Source organism: Protopterus annectens, chromosome 2.part0, assembly GCF_019279795.1.
Source record: "Protopterus annectens isolate FY-2018-M chromosome 2.part0, PAN1.0, whole genome shotgun sequence".
Taxonomy (NCBI): Eukaryota; Metazoa; Chordata; order Ceratodontiformes; family Protopteridae; genus Protopterus; species Protopterus annectens.
Genome location: NC_056728.1, coordinates 1,728,510,961 through 1,728,533,124, shown reverse-complemented (window position 1 = coordinate 1,728,533,124; position 22,164 = coordinate 1,728,510,961). Strand labels below are relative to the sequence as shown.

General features: G+C 36.9%; 1 protein-coding gene across 1 annotated transcript in view; it reads right to left on the bottom strand.

Moving 5' to 3' along the window:
• The window catches only part of EPHA8 (EPH receptor A8), a 2,987,396-nt gene that overhangs the window by 30,155 nt on the left and 2,935,077 nt on the right, over positions 1–22,164 (bottom strand). The window contains exon 16 of the mRNA XM_044061766.1: positions 9,224–9,379. Coding sequence (XP_043917701.1) covers positions 9,224–9,379 — 156 coding nt within the window. The remainder of the gene's footprint in view (positions 1–9,223; positions 9,380–22,164) is intronic.

The following is a 22,164-nucleotide window of genomic DNA, read 5'->3' as shown; positions in this document are numbered from 1 at the left end:
GATATATTTAGAAAATCATATGCAAAATAGTTTGGCTCCACAAAGGGGGTGATAAATTTTACTAGTGATATCCAGGTAACCACAGATACTGTAATCAAAATAGATTATATTGAAAAAGGGATATGCAAACTGGATCCAAACAAAGCATTAGGAGGAGATGGAATAACTAATAATATTCTGAAAACACTTCAGCAAGAACTGATAGTACCATTATATCTATTATTTACAAGGTCATATAAATATGGGGAGATTCTTCATGATTGGAGACGTGCTTATTAAACTTGTCTTTAAGGGAAAGAGGAGTAGTATAAACCCAGAGACATATAGATCCTTAAGTCTACTTTCATGATGGAGAAGGTAATACTGACTAGGTTATTGTCAGAACTGAAAAGGTTAGGACTTGAAACCATATATCAGCATGCATATGTAACATGATGTTCTATAACAATATAATAGCAGCTATGAATGAAAAATTGTGCTGTGATATAATTTGTAAAGATTTAACGTCAGCATTTGACAGGGTCATACACAAAACATTGATCAATAAATTACAACAACTAGGTATTGATTTATTCTTGATAAGATGAATAGCTACATGGCCTTCAAATAGGACATGGCAAGTATCATACAGCAGTTGGACAGGATGTCCCACTGCTCTGTCCTAGGCCCTTACTTGTTTAATAATGCATGTTTTAGAACTATCTTTTTCATCTGATGTGTTCTACAGTTTGCATGCAGATGACATGGAATTGGGTAAACTGATTACAAGTGTCACAGACAGGGCATGTCAGCAAAGGAACTTGACTAAATTGACCAGTTGGGCACAGGAGAATAATATGCTGATAAATTCTTCAAAAACTAACCATATAAGATTTGGGAGACATAAAATGAAGGGTAAATATTTAATACAGCACACAGTGATTGAAACTGTAGATTCATTTAAGGACCTGGGTAGTTGGGTAGATCCAACTTTGAGTTTTTCTAATCATATCAACCAAACTGGTTAATGATAGTTATAGAAATATAGGTTGTATAAAAATATTTATTAAGTCTAGGAAATCAGAAATGATGAAGTCATTGTTTGCTAATAACATTAGACCCAAACTTGAGTATGGAATAACAATGAGGAAACCTTATAAGAAAACAGGAATGAGTAAACTGGAAAGAGTACAACGGAAACATACCAAGGCTATACATGGATGTGAAAATTCAAGTTATTATGAAAGCCTAAAATATCTGAACTAGGGCAATGTCTCTTATAGATATTAAAGAGGAGATCTTATTCAGATATATAGGACATTTATAGACAGCTATACCTGTGAATGGTTGGGGCTGTCAAAAAGTAATAAAGAGTCATCAGACAACCTATGCAGAAGATTTTGTAGGAATGAGAAATGTACTAATCATTTCTCTATGAGAAAAGCTGATGCATGGAACAGACTAACAAATTACATTAAATCAAGCACTAGTTTAGATATTTTTAAGAACAGCATGGACACTTATTATGACAACAACTGTTTTGTATATTGACAGGCTAGAAGATAATTAATGCCCTTGCTTGAAATAGTTGTATGCATGTGTGCATCTGCCAGACTAATGAGTTGCATAGGATGAAAATTTAGCTGGGAGAGTATATCTATGATGCCAGAGTGTGAGGGTGGTCTTGAATCCCTTTGAGTGGTCCAAATAAGCAGTGTGTACTAATTTGCCCTCAATGATTTTTGCAAAGTAATCAACAGGGATACATAGGCAGGACCTGCCTGGACAAATCTGAATTGGGTGGGTTGAGTGCCTGTAGGTTACCTACATCCCTATGTATTACATTCATAATGAGCCTTTTTACAGCCATACAGATGAGTATGGTCAGGCTTATGGGTCTATTACTGTAGTTGACCTCCATTCATTCAACACAAAACCTGTTTTGAGGCTAGTATTGAATAGACTCTCCATGGGGTCTAACAAGTCATGTTTCAGGTTAACCAGTTTGGAACGTGGTATGTTATCTGGCCCTACAAACAGTCTCATTTAACTTAGATGGTTCCTGAAGAGTTAGTTCTTGGGAAATTTGAGGGAGTTGTAGATGTGGCTATTTGATCTAAGAATATTGGAGGAGAAAGGGTTATGAAATTAGAGATGAATTTGTTGGCCAGCAGATTGTCTAAGTACTCTAGATTCAAGGGTAATGGTGTGAGGTATTGCCAGCTATGCCAGGAGAAGTAGGGCAGTGGGTGTGTAACATATGCCAGTATAGCTAGATTAAATTTTGTAAAGAATTACATGTCATTTGTATATCAAATGTATTTGTACAGTGTGTAACATATACCAGCATAGCTAGCTGGTATTTTGTAAAGAATTATATGTCATTTGTATATCAAACTGATTTATACAGGTGCTTGTGGTAAAATGTATTTGTAAAGCTGCTTGTGTTAAAAATGTACCAACAGTGAGTCCTGCTGGCCAGAAAATAAATATACCTGTATGTCAGACTGTATTACAGCTGTTTAAATAAATATATTGTAAAACAGGACACTGGAAGAGAAGTGGTTAATCTCAGTCCATCTAACTTCGAAACATAGTCTGAAATTAAATTACCTGGTTTAGGCTAAAAAGAATGTTCCTTAGAGTTCTGAATGCAGGCAGAGACAAACTGTTTGTGAAAACCAGGACTAGGAATTCTACTGTAGTATACTTAGGGGTGAACTAATTGCTACACTGGAAGGGTGGAAGTTTTTGAAATGGATTTATAGCTTCCAGATGCTATAATACATCTTAGCAAAGTTCTATATGTGTATGGTAACACATATGTGCTAGATTCTGGTTCACTTTCTAGTAAAGGAGGTAGTGTGAGAACAAGAAGGCAGATGACCAAATGAGTATGCTGTCATTCTGTACTTCAGCACTGAATGATGTTTTACTACTAGATTAGACAGAAGTCTGTTTTTAAAACCTGACCAAGAAGAATCACTCAGCCACTTCACCTTGTCTTGCTTTAGTAAGTAATCAAGGAATAGTAATTCTATAGATCAGTTAGAAAAATATAGTGAGATTACTTATGTTCTGTTTTTCAGTATCTTTGTGAATCTATCCATCTGTGTTATTTTTAATGTTTCCTGTGATTGAAACTCTGGTGTTTATTGAAAATAGATATTTAGTATTTTCATGTTCTTTTAATATGTATTATTAAATATATTTAAACTTTTCATAGTGGCTTGTCTCTTAGATAAAATGTTAACCTTTGAGAATACTTGGTGACACTGTGGCCACTCCTGAAAGCCTTGCTGCATTGGCCAAGTACTACTATGTGTATTAGTATTGATTTACTCAGTATAATTGGGTACCCTTGTAAAAGCCTTAGAGTAGCTGGCTTTGGAGTGTTCTGGTGTCATTATCTACCTTATAGTCTAAGCAGAGGAGCTGGGACGGGGTCACAAAGGTAGAGTTGAGGCAGGCTTAGCTCTCAGACCCTGCACTAACAGGCTTGAGAGTGGTAGCTAGGGAGGCACCTGATTCTCAGGGAAAAGGGGAGGCTGTTTACTGGAACAAAGGGTTACTGTATAGAGAGTGGACCCCCAAGGGAGGGCTACAGGGCAATGTAATACACCATTTGGTAGTGCCTACTGCCTATCACTTCTAGCTATAGCCCATGATATTTCTTTTGCAGGTCATATTGACATAAAGCATACCAAAAAACATATTATATATAACTTTTTAAGGCCTGGGATTGCAAGGAATGTAATAGAGTACTGCAGGATCTGTGACCAGTGCCAAAAAGTAGGCAAGGCAAGGGACAAGGACAAAGCTCCTTTGATGCCTTTGCCTGTGATCAACGAGCCATTTCTGAGAGTAGCTATGGATATTATGGGGCCTCTGAGCACCCCAAGTTCCACAGGGAAAAAGTATATCCTAGTGGTAGTAGATTGTGTTACTAGATAAGATACCTGAGGTGGTGGCTCTGTCCTCCATCAAGTCAGAGAAGGTATGAAATGCTTGGTTAGAGATTTTCAGTAAGATAGGTTTCCCAAGAGGCAATACTGACTGACAGAGGTGCCAATTTCATGTCAGACCTCCTGGCTTGTCTGTGGGAGCACTGTGGGGTGAAGCACTTATTGACCACCTCCACTCTATTAGTCTAGTGGAGAGGGTAATCTCTACACTAAAGACCATGCTACAGGCATTTGCAGACCAGTTTGAAGAGAGGGTGGGACAAATATTTGTTCCATCTGCTGTTTGCATACAGAGAGGTACCCCAGGAATCCACAGGTTTTTTGCCATTTGGGTTGTTGTATGGGCATAGGGTGAAGTGGTCTTTAGAATTGATTCATGATGAATGGGAAGGTGAGTGTGACTCCCTCTAGGAGTCTGTTGTGGCATATGTCCTAAGCCTCAGTGAAAGAAGGATCACTCACCCACTTCATCTTGCCTTGCATTAGTAAGTTACCAGAGAATAATAGTTATTTAGATCAGTTAGGAAAATATAGTGAGATTAGTTAAGTACTGTTTTTCTGTATCTGTATGAACCTATCCATCTGTGTTATTTTTATTATTTCCTGTGGTGACTGAAACTCTGGTGTTTATTGTAAATAGATATTTAGTATTTCCATGTTGTTTGATTATTTATTCTTAAATATGTTTACATTTTTCATTGTGGTAGGTCTTTAGAGAATATTTATCCTGTGAGAGCACTTATATTTATTTTGTGACACTGTGGCCACTCTTGAAAGCCTTGCTGCATTGATCAAATACTACCATTTGTAGTACTATTAATTTCACTCAATATAATCCAGTACCCTGGTAGAAGCATTAGAGTAGCTGGCTTTGGAGTGTTCTGGTGGCAGTATCTAGCTAATAGTCTAGGCAAAGGGGGACATAGCTGGAACATCTGTGCCAGACTTTCCCAGGTGTGTGTGTGCCCTGGTTTCTGCAGAGAAAAAGGTGGAGACTTATTTGAGGCCTGGAGATGAAATCTAGCCCCAGGTCTAAAGTGTGGTACCTGCACGTTCTTAAGGAAATTGTGTATGGTGCAGAAAGCTGCAGCTGAAAATTCTGTGTATATCTATTTTTGTTCCAAGTAAATGTCCCTCACCCATGTCAGTGGTGAGGATTGAGGTTCCTTGATTACTGGCCCAGAGGATGGACGTCACACCAAGTATGTGATATAATTTACTGTCAGCTCTGTGTAATGCTGAGCATTGTTTCTAAGGAGGCTTTGTGATTATCTTTTCTTCCCCCTATTTTTACCTCATAACTGGTTTTGATTAATTTAATCAGGGTACAGAGGTTCTCAGTTAGTTTATCAATAGTTTTTTGGGTTCTTGTGGGTTAGATTTACTTTTGCAGACAATGAATTTTCTTTTATTATAGAGCCTGTTTCTATTAGGATTTTATCACATGGATTTAATTTTAATTTGGAATTATATTTATTTCTAAGAGGGACAGATGCATCGGAAGTGCTATTTACATATGCATAGAATTTGGTAGTAAGAGGTTCTGCATAAGTAATTGGGTCTTTGAGGAAAAGGGGCTACTGAATTTAGTTAGGTCATTGCTCAATTTTAGTAGATTAGCTTTTGCATAGTCTGAACACTGAGGTATTTGGTGATACTTCAGGATTAAGTCTTATGTTAAGTATGACCAATGTGTGGTCTGATTTGATCAGTGAGGAGGTTACAATTTGTAAACAGAATAAATAAACAGAATAAATTATTAACATAGAACAAATTATTATAGCAAAATGTTCCAAGTCTATCTCATTGAGAGAAAAGGAGCAGTAAATCATAAGATCAGAAAACAGTAGTTATATTCTCATGAACAAAACAGGGAAATAAATGTCATGCAGACAGTGAAAACTATATGAGAAATAAAGAGACTTGATAACTGAAGTTAACGGTGAGACACATTTGAGCAGTTTAGAAGAATGGATGCTATGAGGCAATGAGAACAGTGAATGGTTTTAGCATAACGCAACAGAATATGTGCATGCATGCATGTATGGTAAGTAGAAAAATCAGCTGGAATTGTATGAACACATCTGACTATAATGTAGTTTAATTTGAAGAAGCAGTGAATACCTGGAGATCAAAAGGACATAGTGATTGTTATGGATAGACCTCAGCAGATGCAATGAATAGATCATGGAATAGTAATTACTGTTGAATAAACCAGGCAAATATATAACAAGTAAATAAGGGATACATGCAGCACACACACACACACACACACACACACACACACACACACACACACACACACACAAGCATACACACATAGATAGATAAAAGGGTAGAAAGATAAACAGAGATACTGATTTTCAGCCAAAGCTTTAACAGATTTTACACTTCAAAAATATTAAAAATTTTTTAAACTAATGTTGCATGCAGAACTAAATCCAAAGAGGTACTTACAGTCTGCCTGAATTTCAGATATAGCCTTTGTATGTGAGGCAAAATAATCTCTATATTGTAATGAGTTACTAGTCCTGGTGAAGTAAAGTGGCTTTGCTACTAGCACTAATCAATGCTCTTATACAGCATGTTTCTCGTCTGTTTTATTATTCACAAAAATGAACTTTTTTCTGTGTTATGTTCATTTTCACAAGTAGTACAAGATACACAGGCACATAACAATGCAACTGATAAAGACTTCTGGGATACTTAATGCCCAGGCTATACTGTATCACCCTTCCTCCTTAATTTATACTTCCCATTAGTGTTTTCTTGTGAATATTCATTTATTACATATTATTCCTTTATCCTTCCGCTCATTTGTCTGCTGTAAAATTCCACCTGCGTAGTACTCTGTACACAAAGACACAAGTCTGCATGTCTCTTCTATTTCATGTGCAACTTTAGAGTGGAAAGAACTCATCACAGGTGAACCCCTCTGCAGGTTATGTGTGACCTCTTTATCTGAAATACATCTGTATAAAAAGATATGAAAATTCTCATCTTATCTTTGTGATAACTGAGTGCTTCTGCCACCATTATAGACGGTACAGTGCTGCAGCAGTCCAAATTGTTGCCTCACAGCAAGAGATTCTCCAGTTCAATTTTTGGCTCAGGTGCCTTCTGTGCAGTGTCAGCTTGTCCTCCATGAATTTGTGTGGGTTTCATTTGTATCCTTCAGTTTCCTCCCACATTCTAAAGACATGTGTCTGAAGGGTTTCCTCCTCGGGCTTCTGTTGAAACTATGTTCTGTCCTAGTTGGATTTTCCTGGTCAACAAATGTTAAGTAAATTAAATAAAAAATAAATTCCTCTCCTTCCCTATACAAATACATGGTACAGACTCTGCTACACGCACACACACACACACGCACACACACACACACACACACACACATATATATATATATATATATATATATATATATATATATATATATATATATATCTGGATCTACAACACTTAAAATCCCACAACACTGATGTTTAAAACACTGAGCCCACAACAGCGACACTACACATAACCAACACCTCACATACCTGACACACGCAATCCCAACACTACAAAATCCCGACAAACCTCCCTACACAAAAGAAAAAAACACAACATTCCAAATATAACTACCTACTTCCCCTTACTCACAGCTCACCCACCATCTAAACCAATCTAAAACATTACCATTAACACGTAAAATACAGTATAACTACAAAACCTTACATACAAACCTGTATATTTCTCATTTTTACAGGGGGGCTATGCCTTTCTGTACCCACCCAATCCACCCCGCTACTTATAGATACCAACTCCGAGATCGCACTACAACATACACAAGAGCGGATTTCATGTTCCGCTCAACTTGGACTGTCGAGCATTTGGAAGTTGCCATTCTGCAGTTTCACTCGTGTTATGTTGAGCTTTTCAGCTTGGTGTTTTAAATGTCGGTCTACTGAGATTTTGATAATCTCAAATAGACCTATATATATATATATATATATATATATATATATATATATATATATATATATACATACATACATATAAATATAAATACTGCATTATACATTGTCAGAGTGGGACAGATAATATTATTGGAGAAAACTAACACTGCATTCTTTGTTTCTTTAAATGTTAAGTGATTTCTTTACCTTTAAACACCTTAATTTTCCTGCTAATTATATAACTATCCTACCATAAGCTCATGAGAAATGAATTCCCTTGTGTTCCACACAAACCTGTTTGTTGGAAAATGACATTGAAATCTAAAAAGTTTTAAAACAGTATTTGATTATGGGTGCTTTACTCTTACAAGATATAAAATCTGACATTTTTAAAAAGTATGCTGCTGGAGCAAAGATTTACTTCTTCAGACCTTTACTGATATATGGGGGAAATAGCATCATAAGAAAGAGGGAGCAAAACTTGACTGCTAATGGACAAGCCTGAGTTGGTAGGTACTGTAAAAAAAGCATTCTTCTTGAAGTGTGTTTTACCCAAGTTACTTCTTCATCCTTCTGCATGCCTGCTCCTCTGTCTCGCAAAGATACAACTAGTAAAGGATGTCCCAGCTACTGAACCTTGAATTCTGGTTTCACTACTGCTGTATGTTTCTTTTAAAGTTTAAAAAAGTCTAGATTTCAAATTAAAGTTTTCTCATTTTAAGGTGTTTGGACTTCATGAGCCATATACAACACCCTTCACAGTCTCGTCACATTCAAGAGTTATCCATTCTTTCTCTGCTTTGTAAAATTGCTGAAAGAGCTTTGTGGCATAGATGAATGACTTTGAACTTTTTTTTTCTGCATTACCACAAGTTGCGATAATTCATCTAATATGTGAATGGTGCTATTTGCAGCACGTTTCTAATAGAAGAAAGGGGAAAGGGGAATAAAATAGTATCCATCCAACATAAATTTTCAGCACTGACTTAGTCAGACCTTGAACAGAGAAATGCATATGAAATATAATCAGTAAATGTCAGCTTTGAAGGAGCATATGCACTCATTTATGTCACATACTATGAAACCATTCAAATAATTTCTTATCTTATTGCTATATCTTCCACCATTACTTACCATTAGATCATGTGAGTATGAGTAACTCATAGATGTACCTCCCATAAGTTATAAAGTCCCAGAAACAATATTCAGTTTTAGAAAAGTGAACTCTGTTAAAGTGGAAATCAATATGGTTAACGCTCTACAACTGCTAAATTCCATTAGTCTGCTGAAAAATTGCTTTCTGACCACAGTGCTGTGAATGCTGCACAACCTCCTGGTACTTACTCGATATTCATCCTCATGACAAGGTTCAGTGACTGATACCCAGCTGCGGCAAAATTGTCCTTATAGCGTCCCATTTTAATGAAGTCCAGCCACTCAGCTACTGTGGCACAGCTGGAGACACTATAAGTGCTTCTGTTTGGCAAAGTACTGCTGAACCTGCAAAACAAAAAGGGCATTTCATCCATCAATATTTAAAGACCACTGCTGCTTCAAAATATCCACACTTCAAACTACAAGTACTGTCTTATCTGCTAATTCTTTCCCACAACCTAAACTATTCACTTTAAATGTTTATGTATCTCTTGTGTTACTGAGAAATCTGAAGCATTTAGTTTTTTTCCTCTTCTTCTTCAGGTATTTCCTTTGATTTTAGTATTACAGCAGGGAGTTCTGACTTTCTGCCTTGCATCCCCCTGTGTAAATCTCTTTGTCAATATCTTTTTATCAAGCAGCTTAACATTTTCTGTGAAGAGAAATAAAAACTCCATCAAAGCCATTTATTTTAATTTGTCTCCTACTGTATGACTTATCCAAACTTATAACCTTGTTCCAGAAATCCATAATGTTAACCCTTGATTTCAAGGCTTTAGTTTTCAGTCTGCATTAATAAAAGTAAAAGAAGGTTTCAAGAAATGAATTTACTCAAAAACTGCAGTTTTTAATACACCTTTGTCAGCATTTTCTGTTAAATTATGTAATATTCCACTTATTGCCCAGGATGAATATAAGGGTTCCAGTATACAAAATAATGCCTAAGCAGCCTTTTATGAAGATGTGACAATACATCTGATGAAGTCTTTGCAGTTATATTTGTTTTGAATTCTAGACAGTGTTTCATGACCATTAAAGTAGCCCACTGATTTCCTAGCTAAATATTTCAATAAGCACACATTGATAAACCACAATGAATAAAAACAATAAACATTTTTTCTCATATATTGTATTATCCACCTGCCTACATTAATGGAAAGAAACATACTTAAACACACATTCATGGCTGATGATGGCTATGGAGATGGCACCAAACAAAGAACGTGGAACAGCTTTATTATTTATTTATTTTGGCTGACTAGGATAGGATAGTCTGACTTAACAAGAAAGGCCTCTTTTCACTGGAGGTCTGGACAGAAAAGCTCTAATGAGAATAAAACTACATAGATTAATGTTCTACTACACAGAGTCATAAGAAAAACGCTACAATAGAAATATAGACAACATACAAAAATGGTCTGGTACACACAGTGCTTGTAAAACATTACATTAAAAATAGAAACAGCACACAGTCACATTAATAAAACATTTTGACAAAGACATTCAGTTTATCCAACATTAATACAGTGTAACTTGATCTTGCATTTGAAAGAAAGGAAGTGGAGTGGGAGGAAAACAGGAGGAAACAGAAAATGTGAAGAGGTGGTGGGGAAAGTTGAGAAGGAAAAGTAGGAATTTAGGGGCACTGAAAGAAAAGAGAGAAATGTGTGGAGAAATGCAGGTGAGATGGTAAAGTTGTGTAACAGGTTTGTGGTTTGTGCTTAAAGTGCCTATAATGTTTTCTCAAAAAAGAATAGCATATGGGTGCTGCATAGCTACATCTCTTAGCAGTGGCTACAGGTACAGTTTTACTTTTCAGTTTTATTTCTTTTATTCTGCTTATCTGATTGCTCATATGGGAAATAATGTTCACATATTTTTTTACAGAAGGCTGGGTTTTCCATGGCTCAGAAATCTAATTTAATTTCATAAAACATGTTGTAGTGCTTCCCAATAACTCATGTTGTCAATACTTGGCTAGGAGCCAGCTCATCAAATTCAATTGTTTGAAATGTCAATCCAAAGAAGAACCTGCGTGTAAGTATTATTTGCAGTGGTTTAAGCCCCTCCTGCATCCCCATGTGGGTGGCAGCAATTCCCCCACATCCACTGAACTTATATACACAAACTCCCCAGTTGTACAAACATGGAGAAGGGAGAAATCTCCTTAAAGAAATGAATCACTTCTGGCATACACTTAGAAAGTAAATTGGCTGTTTTTTTCTATGGAAAATAGTGAATATGGAGGTGAAGTTGGCCAAATTGTGCTCAGTGAATTAACACCTTATCACATTTTTTTTTTCTGAATGAGCATTAGCCAGTTATAGACTTTCTGAATATCTGCTCATTTTTTTATCATAGTGGTTACTTAATTCCTTAGAGAGAATAAACATACAGTGTAGTGTTGGAAGGTTGTGTAATATGACAGGAGACGTAAGTACATAGCAAAAAATGATGAAACTGATGTTGTTAAGTAGAAGTTCAGCATTCTGCATATGTAATTACTTTTGTGGGTATGTGTGCATGTGTGTGTTTTGGGGAGGTGTATCACTACTCCATCCCAGTAAATCACAAAACTTACATTCCCTTATAAATAAATCCTGACAGCATTATGCACAGCCATCCAAGTACAGAAACAACTTAGTTCCTAAACCAAAGAAAGAAGTTTACTAAAAAATCTCAAAGGAATCTTTACTTCTTGATGTTGGAGCTTTGCTTCAACAAACCAACCACTGAATAGACTGTTTGGGCTAACATCATTGTATCAGGGGATAAAGCCTTGACTATGGCCTGGGCAATCCACAAACAATTAATGTCTCAGGTATTTGAGGTGCTAGCAAGGGAGGATGGGCAAACACATCTTGGGGGACAAAAAGAGGGGAGGGGAACATGACTGGGACATACAGTGTGGTTTTTCAAGGAAAAGACTGAGTAAGTTACTATAAAGTGTTACTAAGGATGGGTGGGGCAGCTTCCCGAAATCAGGCTTTTGCAAAAGTGAGTAGCAGTTTAGTGCTGATCACTCATTGTATGTCCTGCCCTAAGCACTTGCTGGGAGTATACAAGGAAGAGGGCTAATGCCCAAAAAATTAAATGGCAGTAATATGACACTGTCTCAGGATGTCTCAGTCTTATTTCTGTCCCTGGCCCTGTGGAGAAAGTCTAGGGACTAGATGATGGGTATGTAGACCCAGTGAACTAATAGAGGCATAGAAATCAGCTGATAGTTAGTCCTGTTGAGAATAAAATGGGCCAAAACAATATATTAACACTATAGTTGCCATGACTTGATGGAGGGGCATTATTCCTTTTAGTGGGAAAGCAAGTATTTTCTTATTCTCTGCACAGTGAAACTATACAACCTTAGCCTTATTTTTTATATTGGTTGTGTGGTAAAAAAGCACTTACACAAAACAGACAAGCATTTGATATATAGAAACATAAACATAAAGACACAAAAACAGAAACCAACAAATACAATAACATTTGCAAGTGCTCATATAACAAAAATCATTAAAATATTGCTTCAGCACAACTGAAAAACAAGCCTTCATGCATATGACAGGTGTGTGTGTGTCTATGTGTCTGCTAACCTTGAACCCCAGGAAGTGGGTAGAATCAAAACTCACAACTAACGCAAAGTGTAAATACTTTAAAAAATACTTACATCTTGATTACATCATCTAAATAAATATTTGTATGTTGATTACATTAGACTAAAAACAATTGCCAGACCAAATCAGATTTACATCTGCACAGACTACATCAGGATTTTGCATTGTTAGTTTTAATGAAAAAAAGCTTCAAAGACTATATTGTCTTTTTATATATATATATATATATATATATATATATATATATATATATATATATATATATATACACACACACACACACACACACACACACACACACACACACACACACACACACACACACACTCATACACACATACACACACACACACACACACACACACATATATAGATATAAAACAAACAAGAAAGCAAGCCACATGAAAAATAAACAAACATGTACTATTCACTTCAGCTGAACAAAAGTGAGATTATCACACCCCTAAAATAAATAAATATAATTCTAGCGCTGAAACATAGGTACTCATATAAATCACATGAATAAATTTAAAACACTAATAAATACATATAAAACAAATTTAATATTCAGCCACATGTAACAATAAAGACCATAATAACAAGCAGCACCAACAAAATATCAAAGCAACTGAAACAAAAATCTTTAGGGCAAAATAACTTTACGATGCATGACAAAATACAAAAAAAGCAAAGAATTCAGAAAGAAAACAATAAAATAAATGCAAACTTACAAAATAACCAAGTAAATCAAAATAAAAATGGATCTAGCAAAACTGAAAAGGATAACAAAAAATGAACAACCAATTCTATTGACGAAAATGAAAAAAAAAAAAAACAATAAACAACAGTTTCCCACATCTGTGATCTTCAAAATGCTGATACTGAAAGTGCAAAAGTCATGAATCTATTCAAGGTCAAAGACTGCAGCATCTCAAAGTTACAAAGCTGAATAGCAGACATGTGACTGTTAAAACCATAATAAGCAATTAATTCTGCACGATGAAGTTATGATAAGCTGTCTTAAATGGTAACCTAAAGAAAAGGCAGACCGAAGTGGAAAAAAAATCACAAACAACAAAAAGGAACTGAAAAATCATGGAAAGGAATGAAGAACAAGAGAAAATGTAGCCAGAAGGATCATTCACAATGTAAAAGAAAAAAGTGAAAAAAATATGACACAAACACAACTTAGTAAAAACACAGACAATCTTCAAGAAACATGTAAAATAAAGGCAGACAGTTCAACATTTATAATAAATAAACAATGCAGCTAAGTAATAAATAGCAAAAAATGCACCATATTTATTTTTACGAATCTAATTATCAAGAAAAGAGTAAAAGAATACTAAACTGAACAAAATATATATATATATATATATATATATATATATATATATATATATATATATATATATCAACTTCAAGGTTACACTTACAGTGATTTCTTAAGAAGTAACTCCAATCACTGGAGAGTTGAAGCTCTGGCAGTTGAAGCTCAAGAGCTGAATCTTTACTCACAAGTAGGATAACAGGACTTTCTCTATGTTTTTTAGTTTTTTTTTCTCGCCTTCCAAAAAGTGTGCAGCTTGATAGCATACACTAAATTGTCTGCATATTTATTGTATTTAACCTGCCTTTGTAGCCTGGTACTAGATTTTAAATTGCCCATGGGCAAAGCCACTCACGAAGCTATCAAATGTCAAACTGTATTTAATATAATGATATATTAACTGTATATACAATATTAATAATAGAAATAAAGTATGCTTTTCAAGCACAAATACAATGAATATATTTTCCAGCACAGCAACCTCATCCACAATACAAAAATAGTAAAAAGCACGAGATGCCTATCCCCAGAATAAAATGCACATGCAACTAACTATGCAGCACAAAAAAAATCCCCACTTTATAAAACCTACTTAAAACACAATATAAATAATTCCTTTAAACAAAACTATATAAAAACATGCAAACACATAATTAAAAACTATCTCACAACACCAAAACAAAACACAAAGCAAACACAAACATAAATGTAGCATGAAATAACACACACACATGGCACTCACTAAAATAATACTCAAATACCTGTAAGAAATGCACACAGTCAACCATGTATCTTAACACACGTCACAGTAAACAAAAGTAAGACATGCATACATACACATCAACTTAAAATATTTAATCTACCTGCACACTTTATATTTACATGTACTTTCACCTATACCTATGGATACAATTCTATGCATATATGTAAAGTAAAAAATAAATAAACAAATAAACATATAAATAAATAACCAACCAGCAAAATAAGTAAAATAATAAAACCCCCAAATCCCATATATATGTATACTACCTACTACAGCTCTAACAAATTCATAAATCATCCAAACTAAAACTAATTAATTAATTATCCCCAAAGGAAATTTGCATGCACATTTATCTTTTGAAGAACTCCATACAAATTCTGTATTAAGAAGAATCTTAAGAAGAACTAAATTATATAATAATAATAATAATAATAATAATAATAATAATAATAATAGAAATTGTAATCATAAATTGCCATCTTAACCCCCATAAAAAAAATTGCCATCATCTCTATCTATATCCTCCCAGGTGACAACATTCCTATTCTTGAAAACTTTCTCTCCTGGCTCTCCCAAAATTTCGCTTACGAAACGATTATACTTAGAGACGGTAACATTGATTGGGTTTCACTGTCCTCCTCTTCCCCTACTCTTGGCCTCAGTCTTTATGGCTTCCACCAACTAATATTCCTCCACTACCAGAACCAACAAATACTCTACCTCTGGATCTATTATAGACTGGATCCTAACTTCCACCCCTTGTGTCTGTCATAGCCCTGGCACACTCCCCAACTCTCTGAGTGACCATTCCCCTGCCTATGTCCAAAGATACTTTCAACAGTCACCCAAAGAACACTTCTACACAGTATGTCTCACTCTGACCCACTTCAACCCAGACAAGTTTAACTCTATACTGTCCAACATCAACTGGACCTTACTTTATAACCTCCCCCTAATGATACTGTAGCTGCTTTCAAAAAATATTTCTAGACATATTAAACACCATGGCCCCATCTAGAAAAATCAGAGTAAAATCAAACTGTGCCCCCTGGCTCACTAAGCAAACACATTCAGTTATGCACCAGAGAGACACTGCCTGGAAAACCTGGGTCAAAAATAAAACCCCTCCCCTACTCCAACACTACAAAGAACTTAGAAACGTGTAAAAAGCTAATCATTAAAGATAAAAAGTTATTTTTCACTTCAACTACTGCAGCCCACATACCAGCCTCAAGAAATTCTGGTCCACCATTAACACAATCCTCTACCCCAGTACCCCTCCCACACCAAACTCTTTCCCCTCAATACTGCCACTGAAACAGCTGTTCTATTAAACAACTACTTCATAGAAACAAACAAAAAACTAACTCAACACAGTCCCAATGCCTCTTCTCTGACTTTACCCCCAGTCCTCCTTCCTATAATACCTTCTCTTACAACCTGTTCCCACTGCCTTTATCAAATCCAAACTAATTAAACTCAAACCATGCTCTCCCTCTGTAAACAATGTACCCCCCTACTTCCTTAAAATTGCTGCCAACTCTATAGCTTACCCAGTCTGTATCCTCATTAATCGTTTCATTACTGAGTCTCCTGTCCCAGAATTATGGAAATCCTTTTACACAATCCCTCTCCATGAAGGTGGTAACTCCACCGATCTCTCAAACTATCGTCCCATTGGTATGCTATCCCCTCTTTGCAAAATACTAAAAAATGTGTTCATTCTCAGCTACTTAAACACCTGCTTGATAATAATCTCTTAGCTCCCACCCAACATGGCTTTAGACCCCACCACAGCACATCTACTGCTCTACTCTCATTCAACCAAACTGTAGCTGAAGCCCGTGATGATAACCTACTTCTTTCCTGTCTATTCCTTGATCTCTCAAAGACATTTGATACTGTCTCCCACTCTGAACTGGTAACTAAACTTTCTGACCTACACTTCTCTGCCCACTCCTTAGCCTGTTTTTTTAGATATTTATCTAATAGACTACAGTCTATATGCTGGCAAACTGTCAACTCACAGTTTCTGCCTGTCTACACTGGTGTTCCCCAAGGCTCTATTTTGGGTCCCCCACTTGTTCAGCATCTTCACTAACAACTTACACTATGCTACTAACCTGTCACCACTCTTACAATTTGCTGATGATTCCACCCTTATTACCACTGACCATAGTATCCCAGATCTCCTTTCTCTTACCCAAGACACTTTCTCTTCCATTGAAACTGGCTCACTGATAATCAGCTAATCTTAAATCCTAAGAAAACTAAACTCCCACTTTTTCTTCCTAAAACTCTAGCACAACATAAATCCTCTTTCTCCATCACCTCCCTTAAGAATACAGTCATCAGACCTGAACCACATACTAAATTACTTGGTGTCACCATCGATATGAACTAAAATTTGATATACATATCAATCAATGCATAAACAAAACCAACCAAAAACTTGGCCTCATAGACCGTAATCATACATTTTTTCCTCCTCCAAACCCTCCCTAACCACATCTCTCCTCTTACCCCATTTCTGTACACTGTTCCTGTCCTTACTAACCTTCAGTCATATCTTCTCAGCAAACTAGTGCAAACCTACAATAAAATAGTTGTTTGCCTTCAATTTCCCATGTAAATCCCACCAATGCCATGCCCTTAAGTCTTTGCAATGGTCTGAATTCCCCAAACAACTGTTCCTTCCTCAACTGCATATAACACACTCTATTTTTTATAACCCCACCTCCTGCCCCTCTATCTCTAATATTGTAGCACTATACAACCCAAGATGTCATCTTCGTACATCTGACAAAAAAACTTCTGGACACCTACAAACCCACAAAAATTATTGGGAAGTCACTATACAAATACTCAGTAGCCCGCTCCTGGAATTCCCTCCCACATAACATAAGAAGTATCCCTCATAAGTCCCAGTTCAAACTTAAACTTAAACATTACATAACACTTGATCCTGTCAAGCTTCAACTTGATACCAACTACCCACCTCCTAAATCTACTTTCCTTCTCTCATATCTTTCTCTTTCCCCAGTGTCTTTCTACTCTCCAAAGTACTAATACTACTATACACCAGCACCCTCTCCAGAGTACTAATACTACTACACACCAACACCCTCTCCAGAGTACTAATACTGCTACACACCAACATCCTCTTTCTTCTAAATAATCCTTTGAAGCCAGATTAACTTGCTGTTAATGTATAGACTTGCACTGAAACCTGTACAAAACTGTTAAACTCATTTATTTCACCCTGATGTATATTTTTTCTTGTTGTTTGCCATTTGTGATATAATTTTTTTGTCTTGAAAGATTGTAATTGTAAATGGAGCTTTTCTCCTCAGATCTCCACTGAAAACTGGCTTTTTGCTCAGCTGGGCCAGCCCGGTTAACAAATAATAAATACATAAATAAATAAATAAATAAATAAATAAAATAATAACAGTACAAGTGACTGAAATCACCACAAAAAAATAAAAATGCAATGATAAAAATGACTTAAAAATACTGACTCTTCCTATGAATCTAAGCTACTGAAAACACATATAAAGCTGTCTACAAAACTAGGGGCATACTATTATATTTAAAGAAATGGTTCTCTGCCCACAACTTTACTTACACCCCTCTGTTAAAGGTATGCACATAACGTAATACACATAACAGTAGAAATGCACACTGATAAGCCCTACCCCATTCAAAATAATCCACACATAATGTCTAATCCATCAGACTCCTATTAGGTTGACAAAACTGTGAGCTTTGGCCAGCTAAGACCTGCATGCAATCAACTGAATGCATAAGTAAAGTTAAGTAAATTGTTATCTGAACTTTTTTCAAATAATACACAATTTAAATTAATTTGTTTGTGTTGCATTGAGCAATATCTAGCTGGAAGTTGTGACTCTGTTTTTTTCAGTTAAAGCTTGTTAAAAAACCTGCATCGCCAGTGATAAGTGGAGGTAGTTTACTTCATTGTTATTCAGTTTCTGTCTTATACAAGTGGTACAGTGAATTATTTTCTGTTTAAACTGTGAGCTTTGGCCAGCTAAGACCTGCATGCAATCAATTGAATGCATAAGTGAAGTTAAGTAAATTTTTATCTGCACTTTTTTCAAATAATACACAATTTAAATTAATTTGTTTGTGTTGCATTGAGCAATATCTAGCTGGAAGTTGTGACTCTGTTTTTCAGTAGGTCCCCACCTTCCCTCCATGATTTTGTTTTGGTGTTAATCTTGGTCGCTTTGAAACTGCCCGCCCCTCTTGTAAATTTGCACTTGGATACTCCTCCAGGGCCCATCTCATTTGCTCACTCAAAAAAAAAAAAAAAAAAAAATGTATCTGCTTTTACTGTATTTGTGTTTCTTCATACTTTATTTTGCTTTGCTTCATCTTAAAAGTACTCAATTGTATTTATTACTGCTTGGTGTAACTCATTCTAAGCCTTTTAGTTTAAGCACTTGGGCTTCAGACCAGTTGTTTTACATTAAGAAGGTTTGTGGTCTGCACTGTAGTGGCAGAACAGGTAGCTTACATCCTTCTAAGTTGGGAACTGCTGATTGAGGGCTCAGTGTTTGTTATTCTAAAAGTGTATTAATTCTGGTTTAAGCACTTGGGCTTCAGGCCTGTTATTTTACATTAAGTGGGTCCGTGGTCTGGCACTCTTGTGGGAGGAGAGGCTGGACTCTGCCCTTCTGAGCTGGGAATTTCTGGTTAAAGGCTTATAGTGCCTGCATATTTGAACTGCTTCTTACTGAAATTGGTACACCTTGTTTGCTGTAGCATAGACTAGATCCAGGCCTGCTGAATCTAGCTTTGTTTGTATAACCTGAGCACTAATCCAGGCATTCTTTAAAGTATTCAATTGTATTTATTACTGCTTGGTAGTAACTTGATTAAAGTGTAGCTATCATTCTAAGTCTTTTGGATTAAGCACTTGGGCTTCAGACCAGTTGTTTTACATTAGGAAGGTTTGTGGCCTGCACTGTGGTGGTAGGACAGGTAGCTTACATCCTTCTAAGTTGGGAACTGCTGATTGAGGGCTCATGTTATTCTAAAAGTGTATTAGTTCTGGTTTAAGCACTTGGGCTTCAGGCCAGTTATTTAACATTAAGAAGGTTCGTGGTCTGCACTCTTGTGGGAGGAGAGGCTGGACTCTGCCCTTCTGAGCTGGGAATTTCTGGTTAAAGGCTTATAGTGCCTGCATATTTGAACTGTTTCTTACTGAAATTGGTACACCTTGTTTGCAGTAGCATAGACTAGATCCAGGCCTGCTGAATCTAGCTTTGTTTGTATGCTTGTTGTTGTTTGCTTGTTATTTCCCTGAAATGCTAATTCCACCTAAAACGTGGCTTTTCAGCGCTTCTGTGGATCCCTAGTGATATCTGCACTGCTTACTGTACTTATTTCCTTGTTTCACTTGAAAGAAAGTTAATGTTTGTCATTTTTGCATTTAAGTTACCTGTAACACATTGCATTTAAGTTACCTGGCACTTGCTCACTAAAACAATTATATAAGTCAGCACTAAAAAATTGAAATCACTACACCCTCACAAACTCCGCTTGAATACCTTGTTCCCCATTGGCCCTTTTTTTTCAATGATAAAGGAATTCCCAATACTATTCTAGCATGTTCAAAGGTCAGTTGTCAATCTCCTCTCCGGTCCAGCTGGTGAATCTGGGAATCTTGAGGCAATGTTACAACTGCCTCATGTACACAGACAGCCCTCTCCTCCTCCCAACAAATTCCAACACATGTGAGAGATGCAACCATATAGCCAAACTGGAGGCTAAACTCTTTCAACTCAGTACTGGCGTAACCAGTCAGGAGGAGAAGGAAACCACACTCACTACAATTCCAGTCTCACAAAGACCTACCATACAGCAAACCAAACACATAAACACACAAAAATATACTCAGACACTCTAAATAAAAATCTGCCTAAGCAGCAGAGACCTCCAAAGCAGACACCCAAGCAACCGCTACCCCAAAAACAAAACACGTCCAACACATAGCTCACAAAGCCAGTGTGCCGAACAGTCACAGCCCTTAAGGCTAAACAACACACCTGATTCACTTGTAATACGTGACTCTATCGTCAGGCACACTGACGTCCCGCTCACCAGGCTGAACAAGGAGAAGGTCACGGTGAACTTCCTGTCGGGCGCTAGGATCCGCCACATAACACAAGCACTCAGGTCACTTCAAGGCAAGTACAAATATGACTCAGTCATTGTCCATGCTGGTGTGAATGACCTGAGACGTACCTCCCTGGACTACATGAAAAGAGACATAGAGGAGCTCTCAGAGCATGTAGCCCAGGCCGGTATGACCCTGACCTTGAGTAGCATCTTACCCTCACCAAGAATGATGTCACAATATGAAGACAAGATGATCAATTTCAACAATTGGCTTAAGTATTGGTGTCATTCAAAGGGGATCCAATGCCTGTCAGCCTGGGATAACATGCTCGACAAGCCACGATGCTTCACTAGGGACGGCTTGCACCTGTCACCCCTGGGCTTTTGGATATTGGCAAAGGCTCTTGCTACCCCCATAGTGCCTTTTTTAGGCAAGGCTCAAAAGACAAACCCACCTCCATAGGTATCACAAGGGATAAGAAACTAAGAGTAATGCTACTCAATGCCAGAAGTCTAAACCTCAAGATGCACGCACTTGAAACTCTTCTTAGCATGGAGAACATCGATATCTGTGCAGTAACAGAAACCTGGTTCAAGGCTCCCAAGAGCATCCCAGCACTACCAGGTAATACCTCATACCATGCTTTTTGGCCCCAAATTTGGACCGAACCACAAAAGGAGGGGGAGTATGAATATTCGTCAAAGATACCCACACCTCCAGGTTGATGGCACAGCACGAAGTATCAGAGACTATGCATGTGCAACTAACAGTGTGTAAAACTGCCTTCCAGTTTATAGCCTGCTACAGACCACCCTCCCAAACCCAGGAACCCCACTCGGCCTTTCTGAGAACACAGGAAAATATGAAGGTCTTTCCAAACATCATTATATTGGGCGACTTCAACTACCCAAATATAGACTGGGAGCATTACTCTAGCTCCAAACCCTAGCCCAAAGGTTCCTAGAATTTATAAACTCAAATGCTATGGAACAACTTGTTACCACTCCCACAAGAGGGGAAAACATACTGGACCTGATCATCACCAACATGGGGACTCTATGCTCCAGACCAGAAGTGTATCCCTCACTGGTAAGATCAGACCATAAACTAATCTCACTGGATATTCACATCCCGACCCCACCCCCTGCCCAGAAAACCACAGTGAAAAACTTCTCTAAAGCAAATTTCACACTCCTCAAAACCGAGGTGGAATCCTTCAAAGCCCCGGCCTGTGGAAAATATGGCCCAGACCGCAGAATCCTTTATAAACGC